General features: G+C 35.4%; 1 protein-coding gene across 26 annotated transcripts in view; it reads left to right on the forward strand.

Annotated features, from left to right (window-relative positions):
- The window catches only part of NRXN1 (neurexin 1), a 1,136,968-nt gene that overhangs the window by 17,133 nt on the left and 1,100,285 nt on the right, over positions 1 to 19,550 (forward strand). The window contains exon 2 of one of the 26 annotated variants that reach the window (XM_063616872.1): positions 12,615 to 18,326. The exons of the other annotated variants lie outside the window; for them this stretch is intronic. Coding sequence (XP_063472942.1) covers positions 12,615 to 12,640 — 26 coding nt within the window. The 3' untranslated portion in view covers positions 12,641 to 18,326. Of the gene's footprint in view, positions 1 to 12,614; positions 18,327 to 19,550 lie in introns of those variants that run through there. 26 annotated transcript variants of the gene reach the window in all.

The raw sequence follows: 19,550 nt of genomic DNA on the forward strand, positions 1-19,550 counted from the left end.
GAGCTGTTTGATAATTTAGAAAATGAGACAGAAGACCAGAAGAGAGGAACAGGAGATAGGAGAAAAGATGATGGGAGAGAAAAAGAGTATTTGCGATTAAGGTAAATTGAGAGACACAGAGAGAAGAGTTAACAGAATTCGAAACAATGAGGACATTGAGAACTGTTGGTTTAAAATTTAAAAAATCACACATCTGGTTAGTGGGAGACAGAACAGGAACATACATTGCTTGACTTCTAGCCCTGGGCTTAAGCCAAAAAGGGAAATAGGAAGGAAAAGACAAGAATAAATACATAATTGTCTACAATTAACCTACAGAAAATGTAATCATTCTTTGTGTCTACCTCTAATTTCTGGCAGTGTATCATTGGAATTTTTCCTGCCAACTAACAACATCAACAACAATAGCAAAATCTTAAATGGCTCTCACAGTGTGTCAGGCATTATTTTCAGCTCTTTGCACATATTAATTCATTTAGTCTAGTCTATAACCCTAAAAAGTAGGTGACTTTTTTTCTCATTTGATAGGTGAGAAAATTAAGGCCCAGAAAGATTTTTAAAATTTTCCCCAATTCACACACTAGAAATTTACAAACCTGACATTTGAATCATAGCTGCGTAAGTCCTGAGGCCAGACTCTTCACTTGTAATTCCTTCTTTTTTATTTATAAAATAATAACTAACTGTATATCCTCCACACCCTTTCACATAGGATAATCTCTCCTGTGTTTTAAAGAAATCTGTATAAGCTAATGCAATGTCATATTTTTTCTGTCTTTTTCGAAATTCCATTTAACTGTTTAATAACTTTTCCTGAGCAGAAAATTTCTTCCTTAAGTTTAATGAAAATCCTTTCTCTGCTGACATAAATTAATTTTTTTGTGTCTTCAATGGAAATAAAATCCATGTGGTTAGCATCCCCTTCAATTATCTTTATCTGCCTAAGAGAAAGAGTGCTGTCTTCCCTGAGCTAAAAATGTTCCAATCCTCTTCCTTGGCAACTGGTCTGACATTCAGCCTCCTTCCTCTAATAGCCCCCTGCTCTGTTTATTTTATCCACTATCATTTCAGCTGGCTAATGCTCTTCCAAAGGCTAGTTCTAAAAATGTATTACGGTCATCCTGGTCTGTTCATCCCGGCAGCAGCATCACTGTACTTTCAGTGACCCCCTCACCATCCCTGTTGCCTTTGTCTGACTTGCTAATTTCCCATCATACCTTGGAAATTGCATGGACAAGAACTTCATAAAATTCTTGGTAGGTTTTTGTTATCTAGTGGCTTAAAAAATGTCTCTCACTAGTGTCTGTAGATCAGGCAGTCCAGAATTGTATAAAGGGAAAAATCTTGATAGCATTGCATTTGTAAGCAGGAAAAGTAGGCCAGAAAAATATGAGCTGACAAACAGAAAAAAGAATTTGGACTAAGGAAAACTGGCAGTGGTAGTCTGGTCCACAGAGGACTAAACAATGGAAATGGATTTGAACAAAATTGTGTTGGTTTAGGCCGAAGGAAAGAGAAAACAGCATTCACTTGTAATTCTAGTATAAATGTGAGAACAGGTCAGCAGTAGTGGTGGGTGAATCTGTATCACTAGAGATCCTTAGCTTAAATAGACAACTGCTAGTTTTAAATTGCTTAAGGTTCCTCTTTTTTCTGGTCAGCAGCCTGGACTAAGTAACATTTGAAATATATTTTCAGTTCTGTAGTTATGTAAATAATTGGACTTTTCTGAAAGCCTTTTAACATGCAAATCTCCCAAGTCCTGAGTAGGAAACAGCCCGAAACAAATACTCTCCCCTCCCCCTGCAAAACCTAATTTCTGCCAAAAAAAAAAAAAAAAACTCTATTTCAAGAGTGTCTGAAGTTATAATTCACAGATACATTTGCATAAAATATGTTACCAACTGTTACAGAACACTTGGCCCATGAATTACTTCCCCCAGTGACTTGACTTGCTGTTGTTGCACATTGGTGTCCCTGGAATACACTCTGGGCAGGCTCTCCACCCACATGCTTATGTTTGCCCTGAGCCAGCTGCCCTTGTCCTCTTTACACAGTGGATTGCCCCAGTTTCATGTTTCCTTGAACGTTGTTGAGCTGGTTGAGCTTGAGTTACAGCTGCTGCCTGTATTGCAGACTCACCTTGCACTTCCTCTTGTTTGCTTTGCCATCTCCAGGGTATCCTCCCAATACTGACTCTACCTCCACCAGGTGTGATGTTCTTGCCCTGCTGCATAAACACAGCACATTCGAGTGGTGTCTTTTACATCTCAGTCCCTTTATATCCTATGTAATTGTTCTTCCTCTGTGAAATACAGCTTTGGGTGAAAGGGTCTTTGGTAGTACTGGTATGAATTGTTCCTGGAGGAGGATGAGATTAGAGGGCAGAAAATAGTTTTGGGTTAAAAACAAAACAAAGAAAACAAACACCAGAGAAAAAAAATTATAGTACTCACAAAATGAAAAACATGCATTTCTGGGTATTCTGTCATGTTTTTGGTTTTCCAGGAAAACCAGTTACACAAACCAGAAATCTAGCCTCATCTTTGACCCGTCTGTTTTTTTTCTCCATTCGTAATTCCTAAACCACATATTAAGAAGCCATCACACAGGAGGAGGTGAGATGTTAGCTCTTAGGCAGTGTTCACCTCTGTGCTCTCAAGCCCTTGAGGACTAAATGTTTGACAGCACAAATAAAGGGCTTGTAACCTAAATACAAGTCTGAACAATTCAGGCATCCAAATACGAATAAAACTCACTATTAATTATAGTATATGAAGATCTGTAATAAGGTACACGTGTGTGCTACTGTTGATATTGTTAATGATCTCCTCAGTTGCAGCAAAAATTAGCTGGTTTATTTTTGAAAATGCAAGTCCAATGATATACCTAAAAGAGTGAAAAACGTATGGCTCCTTTTACAAATTATAGTTCATGGATTGCTTCACGCTCTTAATTAAGTCACCATCATTTCAAATTACTCTAATCACTGGATTCTTCCCTATCAAAATAAAACAGTTTGCACTAAGCCATTAGAAGGTTATAGAGGCTAGGTTTAAAAAAAAAGACTTTAGATGAACAAATACTGAGTTTGTTTCAGCATAAAATGTGAACACAAGGAAAGTGAGGAAACCTGAAAGTTTATTTTTTGGTGAAACAATGTTTTGGTCGACTACAGGTCTAAGAGTTGGAAAGCGTCGCATTTTAGTGGGGTGGGCTGGTAGACAACATGCATGATTTCCTTACAATGCAATAAATGCTGCCACAGAGATGAATATCCAGTGCAACTAGTTGTAGAAAGATGAAAGGATTAATCGCATGCTTTCTCTGACCAATTTCTCTTGATTCTATTGATATTATGCTATTTTAGGCTCTCATACTCCCTCATCGGGATTGCTGCTATAGTCTACTTACAACTTTCCCAATCTCAGGCATTGCTCCTCTTGTCCCCTTTCAAAGCCATTTCTCTCTACTACTGGAGTGATCCTTTCTAAATAGTATTGCTCCTTTGACTAAAAGATAAAATACAGATTCTCAAGAATGGCAGGCAAGCACTTCTATATAAATTGGTCTCCTTATCCAGACTCATTTCTTACCATTTTCTTTCAACAGAAACTTTGTGATCTAAGCCAGTCATTATTTATATTCTCAATAATAATTGTGTTCACATGTCTTGGGGTTCTTTCTAGTGTTGCTCTCTCTGGAACTAGTGCCTTCCATTCAATCTCTACTGATTGAAATTTTACCCATCATTTAAGACCCATCTGTAAGGTTTCTTTGTGAAATCATTCCTGATACCCTCTTCCTGCTCACCCCTGGTTCTCCAACAGGGACAGTGCTGGCTTTGTGTAGACCCTTATTCTTATGCTGAACACATTTTATTATAGTAATTTATTGTCCCATCTGATTTCTTCACTTGATTCTAAGTCCCCAGGGGAGCACTTACACCTTTTATATAAGTAGGAACTACCAGAGTCTGGCCCACTGTAGGAGCTCAATAAACGTTACTGGGTCTCACTGCAAGATACTAAGAAGAGAATATTGTTGGTAATGGTCAAACAAAACAAATAGGCAATTTCTTAAAAGAGAATATCAAATAGCCAGTAAATGCATAGAAAGAAGCTTGACCTCAGTAATAAGTAAAGACATATGAATTAAAATGAAGTATGTGATTTATTGTTTAGCTGGTTGAAAATATTAAAAAGCACCATCAGGCTGGGCAGGGTGGCTCATTCCTGTAATCTCAGCACTTTGGGAGGCTGAAGTGGGAGAATTGTTTGAGGCCAGGAGTTTGAGACCAGCGCAGGCAAATAGTGAGATGCAAAATCATTTTTAAAAATATAGCCAGATGTGGTGACATACACCTGTAGTTCCTGCTGTTTGTGAGGCTGAGGTAGATTGCTTGAGGCTGGGAGTTAGAGGTTGCAGTGAACTGTGATTGTGTCACTGCCCTCTAGCCTGGGTGGCAAAGCAAGACCAAAAAAAAAAAGAAGCACAAAAAAGACCATCATACCCAGTTTTAGCCAAAAACTGGGTGGCAACGTAGACACTCTTATGCTCTTGTGCATCTTTGGATGGAGTGTGTATTATTATAGTTCTTTTGAGAGGCAATTTAACTGTAACTATGAAAATGTGAATGTGTATATCCTTTAACACAGTTTCACCTCTAGGAACTTTGGTTTTGAACAGAAATACCTGAACAAGCCTCACAAATATATTAGCACTGGTACTCATTGCATATTGTCTGTAATAGTGAAAACAAGTAAATGGAGTCAAATCCAAATGTTAATTAACATGGATTTGATTAAATAAGTTATGGTAGAGCTATGTATGATGACTCACAATATAACATGAATGAGGTGTGCTTTTGTGAACTGGTATGAAAGTTTGTTAAAAATATGTTTAGCGAGTATAAATAAATGTCAAATACTTACACATATACGCAAAATAGAATTGTTTATATACTTATTTATGTATAAAAAAAGCACATAACCTGTAAAGACCAGGTGTTTCACTGTTTTCAGTGAAGAAGGTAAAGAAAAAAACATATTTAAACTGTTGAAGGATAAATATTTATAAGTACAAGAGCAGATTATCAAAGGAAGTTGGTGACTTTCCATCTTGAGGGATTATCTATGAGATGTTTGAAATGTCAAACCAATAGTCCATTTCAGAAGATGAGACCCATTATATGACTTTCCAGGGATTTATATTATCCTAGGTTGAACATTCTGTCTTAAACATAGTAGAATGTTTATATTGTCAGAACAGAATACCACACTAACCTTGCAGAATATTTTCTGAACACACACTGTAAAAGAGAAAATGATAGGATTTAAAGTTTATATAATTCTAAGGATTTTTTTTTTTTTACTTGGTCACCTGTCTCAGATTGAATAATTCTCCTGGTAATGAAGTAATGAATGAAGGGGTCCTAACAAGATGCAAGGTCCAGAACCAGATGTGATGTTTCTCCTCAGCAGAGCGATTTGTGTTAATGTTTTATTTACACTTTTTCTGGTTGTTATCCATCTCCGTTACCATAGAAGAGATATGGCTGAATAGGCCAGTGTTGTGTCTCAAATTGGTTTCACAGTGAGGTATATTATCATTCTTTCAATGCCTCCTTTCGCTAATGAAAATCCTAGAAACATCTGAGAAGTTCCAAATGACTGACAACTTTCCTGCTCTACTTCATACACATGTATGTTATCAATAATTACTTAGTAGACTCTTTAATTTGTCTAAATTTGTGCAGGCGTAATGGAACCTGACAATGCAATTTTCCATTGCGAATGGATGACTAAGCTGAGCAATTCGCCTCCTTCCCATTCCTTTTGTCCTGGTATATTATGCTACACTACAATGGCTATACTTTGAAAATAGCCCATCTATATTCATTCATCGATGCATATAAATTGATTTATATGCTCATTTTGCAGTTTCCAAATATGCATTTGTTGCATAAAATTTTTCCTGTCTAACCCAAAATGCTTATTTTACCCCTTCTTCAAAAATGTAGCTGGTGTGAGCCAACTACACATAAACTCCAGGTGCTTCACAACTGAATTTCTATAGAAAAATGCAAAAAGCATGGAGATGAAAGGCTTAAATCTTGCCATTGGTCTTAACTCCCAACTCAGATCTTCTTCTGGATCAGCTCCTTGAAATTAGGGCAATATTGGAGTTAAGTAACAAGAGTTTATTCAGACTATCCATGTCATATGCCAACTTATGATTTATGTGGAAACTAAAGATATTTAGTAGAATAGTACATTGCTGGGTTCTAATTTTTGCCTTTCCACAAATTAGCTATGCTTTGTTTTCATTGACTCTACAGCTCAGATTTTGGTTTCATTTACTGTATGTCTCAGATTTTTCCAGCTTAAGAAAAAATTGCCTAAAACTAAAACAAAAATGTGATTTGTCCTAGCAGATAACCTTAATATTATCACAAAATTAAAACCAGTCTATAAAAAATAGAAGTATATGAGTACAAGTTTTATAAAAATATTCCAACAAAACATTTGTGGCTATTAATTTATAAATTATAAATTTATATTTATATATATTTATAAACAGCTAAAATGTTGTAAGTTAGGAAATTATTATATTGATGCTTTTAGTATCTGAGTATATTTTATGCACAATTAAAATGATATAAGAAATAAAATTAATAAATACATTTTCAAGATGCCCTGTATAGATAGTAATGGGAAAGAGGGGAAAGGAATTGATAGGTACTAAATGTATGCCATACCCTGCAGTGATCAACTTTGTGATTATTATCTCACTTAATTCTCAAAAACACAAACCACATTTAATTATTTTCATTTTGTATTTAGGAAAACGAATTCCTGGAAAAATCTAAATAGTAAGGAGAAAATTTGAACCCAGGCTTTGTCTCTACATGTCGTGTTTTCCCATCTACCTTCACCATCCCCACTGACAGCTTCAGAATAGCTCAGGCAGGTTCTATGGAGTCATATACACAAAGGATCAAAAATAAACCCCTTCTTTTTAGATAGTATAATAGCATTTGAGCTACTCTCTGACTCTCTTCTTTGTTTGATTTGGAGCACTGCTTGGTTTTAATTGATTTGACTTTTGTATTTTTCTTTATAACTGATCTCTTTTATTTATGTGTGAATGTATTTCCCAATCAAATGATACATTGCCAGCAACAAAGAGCAACCTCTAGATATAGTTTCCAGATATTTTATAGGAAGACTGTAGGCAAATCTCAGCATACAAAACAGGTTTATTGTTTTCTGCTGTTTTCTTTATTTGATTATTTGTGTGCTTCTCATTTATTTATTTTCCTTCTACTCTGTGCAAGATTAATTTTTCATTCCACTGTTATTTCCTTTCTTTTTTTTTTTTTTTTTTTGAGAGGAGTCTTGCTCTGTCGCCCAGGCTGGAGTGCAATGGTGGCACAATCTCGGCTCACTGCAAGCTCCGCCTCCCGGGTTCACGCCATTCTCCTGCCTCAGCCTCTCTGAGAGTAGCTGGGACTACAGGCGCCCACCACCAAGCCTGGCTAATTTTTTTGTATTTTTAGTAGAGACGGGGTTTCACCGTGGTCTCGATCTCCTGACCTCGTGATCCGCCCGCCTTGGCCTCCCAAAGTGCTGGGATTACAAGCGTGAGCCACCGCGCCTGGCCCACTGTTATTTCCTTTCTTAGGATTTTATAACTTTATGACTTTTTCATCATATTTTGGCTTATTTTTTGATAATAAAATATTCAAACAATATACCTAAGATGAAAACTTTTGAAATGAAGGGAATATTCCAGATAATTATTTGCTGTTGTCTACAGACTGTTACTCTATGTATTTGTCCACATTTTAGCTAAATATCTTTGGTGATAATAGTTTATCTCAGGATTTACTCAGTTTAAGAAAGAAACATTCATGTAAAAGTACATCCCATGAAAATGTTTATTTAACCAATCTGACTCTTTTATCCTTTATCAAAAACTATCCAATCAATAATTTCTCTAATCTGCTTCATTTAAAAATAGAAAAATAATATATAAAACACACACACACAAAAGGTAAAAGTACGTTTTGATGTGTGTAATGGTTATGTACTTACTATGCACTATTTTCCTAAACCCCTAACACTTCCAGGTAACTTATGTTAACATTGTTTTCATAAGTAACTCATAAGGAAAGTATGTAAATAGTTTCCATATTGTATCACCAAAATTCTGTAAATAATTCAGAAATTGTCATAGGGCACACATATTTTTAACCCTCTTAGATTTCAGGACTTCCAAATAAGTATTGTATCAATTTTTCTTCAGACAATAATTTTTTTGAATACCCTTTCTGTATTTCAGAAATAGTTCAGAAAATGCTCATTAATCTTCTGATAATTATCTGAAAAATATGTCCAATTGCATATTGAAACAAAGTAATTTGTTACAAAATAGAATTTCGAAATAAAAAGAGACCAAGAGTTATAGCTCAGTATCATATCTAAAGTTGTAATTGATGCACTAGAGAAAAATGTTTAACATTTATGACTTTTAAGTAATACGTAAAGTCATTGAGCTTAGGCACTGGGGTTATGTTTGTCATCAGATAGGCAGGTCACTCCTGTATTGGTGTTCATAGTTTATAGGTGAATATAGACATTTAGAACGTCAGCCACAATGCAGAGTGATGAACAGTAATGACAGGGCACAAGCAACTCAGATTTGGAAGGTAGAGGAGGCTTCCTAGAGGATAAGACAGCTAAGGCGAAACTTGAATATGAATAGGGGTTAGAGCTAAGGGAACATAGGGAAAAGAGGGTAGAGCATGCAAAAAGACACTTACTCATTTGAAGAACTACAAATAACTTAGAATTTGTAGTGCACAGAGGCAAGATGGTGAAAAGTGGTTAAACGGGCTGGAAACTAAGCTTTGTAAACCTTGTAACTATGTTAAGGGGCAAGGAGCTTACCTTTTGAGTATGTGGTATAGTTAGAAAAAGAGAGAGTAACACAAGGTTATTATAAGGCTATAGTTGCTAAAATGGTAGTTCTTAAATGGAAGGGAAATTGGAAATAAATAGCTGTGGACCCACATGAGACAATGACACAGGTTCTTATAAGAAATGTCAATGACTGGCAATAGATTTATACACCTTTTGAAGATTGCTAGCGTCTATCGTACCGAGAAATCCAAGAAAAAATGTAGATTTGTCTCTTTTTACAGCTTTTGACCTAAAGTCTGTTTTGTCTGATGTAAGTATGACTGTCCCTGCTTGCTTTTGTTTTTTATTTGCCTGAAATATCTTTTGTCTTCTCTTCACTTTCAGGCTATGTGTGTATTTACAGATAAGATGAGTTTCTTGTAGGCAGCATATATTTGGGTCTTTTTTGTTTTAATCCAGTCAGCCAGTCTGTATCTTTTCAAGGAGGAATTAAATCCATTTAGATTTAAGGTTACTACTGATAGGTGGAGATTTATTCCTGTCATTTTACTGATTGTTTTATGGTTATTTTGTATTTCCTTTGTTCTTTACTTCCTCTCTTACGGTTTATTTTTGCAACTGGGTGATTCTCTATAGTGATAAGATTTTATTCCTTTTTCTTTCTCCTTTGTGTATTGACTCTACCAGTGAGTTTTATAGTTTTGCATGTTTTCATGTTGGTAGTTATTGTCTTTTCACTTCCATATGTGAGACTTTCTTAAACATTTCTTGCAAGGCCATTCTTGTGGTGATGAATCCCGTTATTTCTTGCTTATCTGTTAAATATTTTATTTCTTTTTCATTTTTGAAGGATAGCTTTTCTGTGTGTAATACTGAATGTTCCCAGCACAAGGAAATAATAAGGTTTGAACTGATGGATATGCTGATTACATTGAGCTCATCATTGTACATAATACATATAGAAACATCAGTATATATCTCCCAAGTATTTACAATTATTATATGTCAATTCAAAAATGAGATTAAAAATGTGTAGATTTTTTTCTTGGGAAGTAAGAATAGGCATTATAACTCAGTAATCAGGGTAAAGGTAAACTAATTGTCAACTTGGAGTAAAGAAGATGAGGAATAAAAGAGGGAGAGTTACTAGAGGAATATCCAGAGAAAGATGTAGGTTATAGATCCAGTTAAAAGAGTAATCAGAGGAAATCAAGAGTTGCAGAGACAAAAAAATCACAAGAAAAATTGGACTATTTTAAAAAATAGCTAGATACAGGTGTGTATCTATATGTAGTACATATGTATGTAGAAATAGGCATGCATATTATAGTGACTATCCAGTATGTTCCATCTTATGGGGTTCATTCATTAAGTTTTACTATAGTCTAAAATTAATATTTCTTAGGACTTTTTTCATTCCTTTGATCTATTTCAGTGCTTACTAAGCACAGTTTTCTTTCTATTTCAAACTTAGCAGTAACCTTGGTACAAGAAAATGCTCCTCTAGATGGAGAAGTGGTCTCCCAGTAATGGGCATTCCCCTCCTTGAAAAATAATACATTTGCATAACATTTATAGGTGAGAGGAAAAATACCAGAATCATACCCCCAGGTCCCTTTTGAGCAAATGTTTGTTTGTTTATTTATTTATTTATTTTTGAGACGGAGTCTCCGTGTGTCGCCCAGGTGGTACTGCAGTGACAGGGTCTCGGCTCACTGCATCCTCTGCCTCCCAGGTTCAAGTGATTCTCCTGTCTCAGCCTCCCGCAAATGTTTATTTATAAAACCATGTACTTTAAAGTTACTTTCATAAAGCCTAGTTTTCTAAAATGGTCATAACTTTTAAATTATTCAATTTTCTGTGTAATAAAATTTCAACTAGGCTGATGACTTATCCAAACAAAATACTGTCAAAAGGGAGAAATAAGGGAATGAGAAGTAACCGAAAACAGAAATGGCACTTACTAAAAGCAAATACTTCATGTATTGGCTGCTATAACTATTTTAGGCTCTGCACATTTTCTTTATTTTCTCACCCAGAATCTGTTTATTCAGGTTGCCCTTTGTCATGAATTTAAAATTTTATTCATGGCAGGTGTGTGAGCAGTAGTTTGCTTAGTATCTGTCCAGTATCTGTGAAAGGGTTGGCTAGACCCCAAACTTGGGGTTGTTAGTTCAACTCTGGAAACCTGGATATATGGCTCAGTTTCTCGGAAGTTTTTTTTTTTTTAATTTTTAATTTTTATTTTTCCACCACCACACAAACAAACAACAACAACAACAACCAAAAAAACAGGAAGTGAGGGTACATCCAGGATAAAGAGTGAAGGCATTCTAGGAGGAAAGAGATTACTAAAATTGGTTTTCTGCAGGTCTGTGAAAAAAGAGCCTTAATTTGCTAAAAAGATGAAAGTTGAAATGGTAAGTAGAAAAGAATAAATATCAGCCACGGCAACTTTATTCACAAGCTGAAACTTCAGAGTAGTGGTGATTCATTTCTGTAACTCACTTCTTGTTTGGTAACAGTTTAAAATGCAGTTAGTCAACTTTTCATCCCTCCCCCTCTCCTTTGCTTCCTTCTTTGTCCTTCCTTGTGATAGAAATATGTTACTATTGTGTGTACAAGCAGGACATATTGTCACATGTACCAGGAGTCAGAGGCAGATAAGCTACATATATGCAATGCATCTAGTTTTTCTGATTATCTTTTGCCCAGTCTGCCTTTTTTCAATTAGAATTTCTTTCATGTCTTACACAGTTACTCCAAATTCCATGTGGAAGTAGACTACAACTAAATAAATCAAATTTTAAGATAGGATATTTTGATGATTAAATGTGATATTAATTTTTGGAAAGGAGGTTTCAATAAAAGGTTTAATAGGCACCATAATTTATCTCTAGTCATTTCTTCTCATCCTGGAATATTTAGTAATTAGAATCATATGTGAAAATGACTTGAAACAATGCTCTCAATGTTGTATATTTCTTATGTTCGTTTTTATGATGCTACAGGGTAAATAAGTGAATGTATTTCAGTTAGAAATCTCTCATTACTTTATTGGTGCCCCAAACTGGTCCACTGGTTGATACCAATAATTTTACTTTGATAAATCATTATTATTTAGGAATCCATAGTTCCTCCAAGACTCTCTATGCTTATTTGTTTCTGTTACCTTATGAGGGCTGCATAGAAGATGCTCAAATGAGTAGAATTTTAGGATATTCCTGGATAGTAATAGGTAAAGTGTTTCCTCCTATTTCTCCTCCTTTTTCTTTTTAAAATCATTAAATTCACCAGTTCTTTCAGTTGGAAGAGTCTGTCCATAAATGCTTGAACATAGAATTAATTTGTCATAAGCTCAGGAAGAATATATGAAGAAATGAAAATATCTTTGAAAATGTTTAAATCACTTAATCCATAGAATTTTAGAGTTAGAAGAAATCTTAAAGAGTATCTACTGGAGCCACTCCTTATTAGAGATGAACAGAGAAAGAAGACAGTTTGAAAAAGTCACCCTATTAGTTTCATAGCCAGGACAAGAACACAGCCACCATACAATTTCCATCATTCCATTTTTAAGTAGCAAAGAAAATAACACATCAAAAATTGTATTTTGTCATCTTGCATGTATGATGTAATATTTCTGATTATGTGTCTCCTTTTGTTTTCATTCGGTTATATTTACAGATAATTTTTTATCTTGCCTGTCCTGACGGGGGAACTTCCTTCCTAGGTACATAGAGGAGACTTTGAGACTCATAACTAAGCTCTTTATATGCACTGGAAAATAAACGTGTGTTTCTTATGGAAAGTCATTTTAACAAATTCATTATCATATGAATCTTTTTGTGTTTTTGAACACAGAAGCAATGGTACACTATAGCAAATAAATCAAAACTCTCACAATATTGAATAAGATTCTATTTTCTAGGAAAGCATGTCATTTGATGAAGAGAGCACTTTGCTAGAAACACAACATTTTATTAGTGCTTCTGATTGTGTCATAAAGTAGTTTTTAGTGTATTGTGTCGGACAACACTTGGGAAATATGTTTATAGGAGGGGAAAAATATCTTTCCCTCACCCGTTCTGGGTTCATGGTTGAAGTTCCTATAATAAAATAGCTAATAAACAAGGGAAAAGCATACAGAGGTATTTCATATACGTTTTACTTGACATGGAGGCCTTTGTAAGGAAGCGAAGACCTGAAAAAATAGTTAAACCTGTGTGTTTTGTGCTAGGTTTGATGAAGAGTGGACAGTTGTACAAAAGTATGAATGGACAAATTTGGTATGATTTAATTGTAATAAATTAGGGGAACTTATCAGGGTGTTTGTCTAGATTCTTCTGTGTGACCCTTCTTCAGAGATAAGGATGTTCCTTTCCTCCCAGTATAGGGAGGGTATCTTTCACCTGAGTATCTTATGACCTGCTTCAGGAGAAGGTCAGGAAATCTTTCCTATGTTTTATGATGTGCTTCAGGAGTGAAAGGCAGAAGAGGATGAGAGTGACCTTCCTGCTTCTGCAGTTTTCAGCATGCCAAACTGTCATATTTGGGGATATTATATCCTGAACCCCATCATCAAACGAAAATTTTATTTTTCCTATCAAGAATGAAATGAGACAGTTGCTGATATTTTTTAAAATAGTGTGAATGGTGGGAATTTTATTTTTTATAATGTTTACTGTGCCTACATTTTCATAAAATGAAATTCAAATGCTCTGAGAGTATTATTTTAAAAGGTGGAAACATGTATGCTTAATTGATCTCCCTTTAGGGGAGTTCAGTAAAACTGGTGTAGGAGATCAAAGCCTAAGTGATTCATTCATTACAATTTTAATAAATGTGTGGATTTTTTTTAAAGTACAGTATAGTGCAATAATGAAATTAAGTTTGCAGATAAAAGACTTGCAGATGCACTTTTATCAAATTGCTGTTTTGGAAAGTCACCAACAAAATGATGTTTTGAGTATGATTTTTTGCTCTGGCTTGCATTTGAACTCTTGCTCATTTAAGTTCTAGAAGCACAATTGCCTTTTCTAGGAAAATGACTTGTCCTCCCCCCACAAACGCCCCCAATGAATCTACCATTGTACATATGTGGTTGGAACCATATGGAGGCAGTAAACTCGATTTGAGCTTTACTCTGTTTACTACACAAAGCATTCCATTCAGGCCTGAAGATATGCTAAAACAAAACACAAAAATTGATTCATTCACCAAATGGGGAAAGGCATTCTAATTGTCTTTAGCCTTCACCACATTTTCCTATGTTCTTTTGTTGTAAGCTCTTACATCCTTACAAGTCTCAACTCCAGGGCTTTATGCCCTACTTTCAAATTATAATTTGTTCCTGGTCTAACAAGGGTCAGAAACCAGGCATGTGTCTGACATGGAAACAGAAAAGTGGAGGAGTAGTTAAGTAGTGTTCACTCTATATTTTCTGTGTCATTTCTCATCTTTTATAAATGATCTTTGTGTATAGGTTTTAATTTTTATTGGAAATTAAAGCAGATTATTAATTATAAAATCTTAATTTACAGAATTAAGGTACATTGTTCCCCAAAATATTTCATTTGTAATATTAAAATTAAAGAAATTGAGAAATTAAAAAAAATCAAAACATCTGTCTCTGTTATTTCTACTTCTTCACTTTTTAAATCCTTTGCTAGTCATCTAATCCTCAGTCATGAGCCCTGTTTCCTAAATTATTTTATCTCTTTCCAAAAATTGTTTCATTATTTTTTACCTGTTTTTTGGTAATAGTAATAATATTAGCAATTTCATATATGAATCAAATGAAATAATCCAGTATTTCAAAAAATGTGTTCTTGGATTTTGCTACATGGTTAGTACTGTTATAGGTGCTGAGGATAGAGCCTTGTATAGTGGAAGCGCTGTTTGTATGGATATGTTCAGGTGGGAAGGCAGATAATAAATCAATAGGAGTATTATGTATAATGTAATTGACATTCAGAAAATGGCAAGCTCTATAAAGAAAATTTAAGCAGGATAAGGACATAGAGAATGGATAAGGGTTGTTACTATTTCAGCAAGGGTGAACACATTCAGTCTTCTGAGAATCTGACATTTGAGCAAACACAACAAAGAAACATGCAGCTCTGAGCGAGAATACTCCACGTGAGTGAAGCAGGCCTGAAGTGGAGGTGTGCTTGAAAACTCCAGTGGGAGCCTGGAGTAGTTGAACACACTGAGCAAAACAGAGATTGAGAGATAGATGGGCACCGTAATTGAAGGCCAGATTTTATAGAACTTGACAGACTACAACATGAACTTCATATTTTATTCTAAATTCAACAGAAAATCATTTATATTTGAAAAGTATCTGAAAAATAGGAATATGATTCTGTTTCAGTCGTCATAGAGAGAATAGCTTACAGATGCATAAGAGAGGCAGTAGAGGAACCTTTGTATTACCAGATGTGATGATGGACTAGGGTGGCAGTGGAGGAAATGGGAAAACTGGTTAATGTTAGCACAGGCTTCGAATGCAAAGCTGGCAGGATTTAATGATGGTTTTACTGTAGATGGAAATGGAAGAAAAGAGTCAGAGACGACTCCAAAATGTTTGACCTGAATGACTGGGTGGCTGGAGAGGTCATTCCCTATCAGGCAAAATTCAACCCCGATATTTCACGTAGGTTCTTTTCTATTTTCCCTAAGTGTCAGCTGGTCTGAGAAATAAAGGGACAGAGTACAAAAGAGAGAAATTTTAAAGCTGGGTGTCCGGGGGAGACATCACATGTTGGCAACAATTCCCTGAAAAGAGGAACTATGGAGGAGTACCTGGAATTGTGCTTGTCACATAGAAGATTGTGCAAGAAGTGTTGCTCCTTTTCCCTTTTACTCCTACCTAATCTTTCAGCCCCATATAAACACCTTCATTCCTGATTATTTGCCTTTCTAAACTAAGCTGGGAGAAAGGAGGGACCATACCTATTAAGCATACTGTGGAATATCCACCTTGTACAGTGCATAATAGGAACTTAGGAAATATTTATTGAATAAATAAATGGATAAATGAGAGTCACTACAGTGGGGCAAAAAACGATAAAATATCATGGATTAATGAATTATCTAGCTAAAGTGGTATCTGCCTTTCTTCGTCAACTCTTAGGTACCATGTTAACAAATTGCCTAGAGGATTAATACTAGTTATGGACAGGCATGCTGGAGAAATGCTTAGTCTTCTTCAGGCAAAAGCACTTGGAAGTATACTATGTTACAAAAATTAAGCCAGTCTTTAACAAGATATGAAGTATCTTAGTTTTAGTTTTAATTTTACACACAGACCTTGCTATAGTTGGCAGTTCAAACATATTTTTGTATCCACTTGTTGAATACTTAATGTATTTCAACAACTGTGTCTAACATTGGGCTAACTGAATCTCATTCATCCATTTCTATATTTTAAAAAATATTTATCAAGTTTATACTGTACTATATGTGCAAAACAATTCGAAAGGATTCACATTATTCTGGTGGATGTATGTATTGTACCAAAATTTATAAAATACTTTGAAATATCAATAATTTACTGACAAGAGATTAAAATGTTTCTGTCATCAATACCATTTTACTATAGATTTATATTCTAATCCTAACATTAATAGTTTTTTAATGGAGCATTTAAATATGTGACATATTCTAAACACTCTACCTGCGTACCTTCATGAAATCATATGCTTAATAGGATTTCTGTATGTTGTGTCCACCCAAAGTTCCTTTTTGAAAACCTAATATAATCAAATAGCATAAGGGGTGAGTGTGATCCGTTATCTTTGAAATATTAAAATAATATGATTTGTGAATATACAAATGCAAATCATTTTTGCACTTCCATTAATGTAAAAGGCAGTTTGAATGTGAAACACTTTCCTTGGGTGCCACACAAGAAATGCCTTCTATATTTCAATACCCTATATGCAGTGACATTCTACTTAGTACAGGAGGTCTTAATTGTGCACACAGTTGCAAAATATGTGATATTACTATATTCCGTATGCATGTGTTTTGTGGGTAAGTTTTTTTAACGTATCAGTATTGTCTCTGATAAACTTATTGAAGTTTTGGGTTTGTATAGCTGAGTTAAAATGTTAGTACTGCATTGTAGTTAGTGGCCGCGATTAAATAAGGAAGATGTGAAGTAGCACAAAACTTGTCAGAAAACCTGGAAAGACTCTGGTGTAAACAGCCATTGGGCTTTCGTCATCTGGCTGCTGTTGACATTGACCCTATTTCTATTTCCCACACTAAATTTGGCTTCTCTGGAGAGTACACTTCCTTTGGTCCTCCCTTTTTATTTCTTATCTAAAGATTCAGAACTCATCATGGCACTTCAACATATAAATACCTACCAGTGTGTAATCAATCCACATTGTATTTAAGGAAGAGTGTTTATTATGTGTTGGCCTTCAGAAGCATTGCTCACATTGTTCCAAATTAAATTGTCTGAATGAAAATGTGGCTGATGTGATGGCTCACTCTTGTAATCCTAGCATTTTGGGAAGTGGAGGCAGGAGGATTGCTTAAGGCCCAGAGTTCCAGACCAGCTGGGCAACATAGCAAAAACCATCTCCAGATAATTTTTTTTTAAATTACCTGGGTGTGGTAGTGTGCACCTGTAGTCATAGCTACTCAGGAAGCTGAGGCAGGAGGATGGCTTGAGCCCAGAAATTTCAGATTACCATGCTCTGTGATCATGCCACTGCACTCCAGCCTAGGGGACAGAGTGAGTGCCTGTCTATAAAATAAATAAAATAAAATGTTTTCCCCTTCAAATATTTAAAACTTGGAGCTATTTCCTTTGGAAAATTTTAATCAAAAAATTTTAAAAACCTGCATATTTAAAGAAATTGTGATTAATTTCTATGCAGATTATCTTTTTTTTGTTGTTTGTTTGTTTTCAAATATGGTCTTACTCTGTTGCCCAGTCTGGAGTGCAATGGCAGCTGGGACTACAGGTGTATACCACTGCACTTGGCTAATTTTTCTATTTTTTGTTGAGATGGAGTTTTGCCCTGTTGCCCAGGCTGGTCTCAAACTCCTGGACTCAACTGGAGCAATACTTCTGAAGGCCAACACATAATAAACACACTTCCTTAAATATAATGTGGATTGATTACACACTGGTGGCCCCCAGCTCAGCCTCCCAAAGTGCTAGGATCACAGGTATGAGCCACTGTGCCTGGACCCAAACTTAATCATTTAATTCCAGTGCCTTCTTGCCATTTTCTAAACTCCGGGATCCACTGAAAAAAAAGTAAAAATGGTCATTGACTCATTTTTCTCCTTATGTGAAACCTATGGCATCAAATAATAACAAAGAGGGATTCCACTACTGTGTGAACCCACTCATGTGGGCTGTGGAATGATTACTCCCCCCTCACGAGTTTGATGAAACCTAGGCCATGTGAAGAATCCTAATATAAACGGAATTGGTGAAAGATGGCTTTTAACTTTCTATTTTCTACAATAGTAGAAGATGATATAGAAGGAGGTTAGAGTGGCTGTTGACTGAGTCCTAGCTCAGCCAATTTTCTAGTTTTCTGCATTTGAATAAGTCTAACCTACTTATCTCCCCCATTTATGTAATAAGGAGGTTGCCCTGGAGGAAGTCTAAGCTTTTCATCTTGTAGCTGTAGAATCCTGAAGCTATTGACTTGGTGAAGGGCAGAAGCCAGGTACATGCAGATCTGGGATGTCAACTCAAGATTTCTGGGTTTCATTCCAGGGCTCCTTTCTATGATCACTTCTGTCTTTGACACTAATTAAATATGTGAGAAATAAATATGTAGTTCTATGAAAATATAAATACATACATACATGTAAAAGTTAAGCTGGTTTAAACTGGCCTTGTGCTTACTCTAAATGATAAAGCTTGTTTGACAAGAGAAGGTAAACCCATCATTTCTTACCTCACCCCAGCACCAGTTTCTATCTGAGCTATTCCTGGAAGCATATATGAGATGATAATCTCATTCAAGTGATTATACTTTAAGCACAATACATACACGTTCGTGGCATTGTGCCACAAAAATACGGATTAAAATAATTACCGCCTCCCTTCTCACTTCCCAAAACCAGCAAACTGCCCATTTAACATCTTTTGAGAGATTCTGAGATTGATTTATTTCCTGTCTTAATTTTAGTCATGGGAGCTCAGTATTTTCCAACATATCTCCTTGCAGAACCTGCTCACTATTCGTTATCAAAGTCATATATATTGCACATAGGCAAGACTTTTCCCCTCTATAATATCCTCATTCACCAACATTTGGACTTTGAAAATGATAACCTATATAAATTCTTAGCCACTAAAATCATCTGAACTTTTTACAAAGCTAAAAGTTATTACCTTTAAGATCCCTCCCCACCCTGAGAGAGTACACCAGAAAGACAGCTGGAGATTAAAGCATGCAGGGATTTCAAGCAGTGGAGGCCTTTGCTTAGTCACACAAGAATTATTGCTGTGAATCTCTGAGCTGCCTTGCTCCATATAAAGCCAAGACTTGTCTTCAGTTGCATTTATCCTTGACTGAAAGAGAAACTACTAGATGGGGTGCTACATTTATTTAAAGTTCACTGACATCTTCCAAGATT

This window comes from Symphalangus syndactylus, chromosome 14 (genome assembly GCF_028878055.3).
Source record: "Symphalangus syndactylus isolate Jambi chromosome 14, NHGRI_mSymSyn1-v2.1_pri, whole genome shotgun sequence".
NCBI lineage: Eukaryota > Metazoa > Chordata > Mammalia > Primates > Hylobatidae > Symphalangus > Symphalangus syndactylus.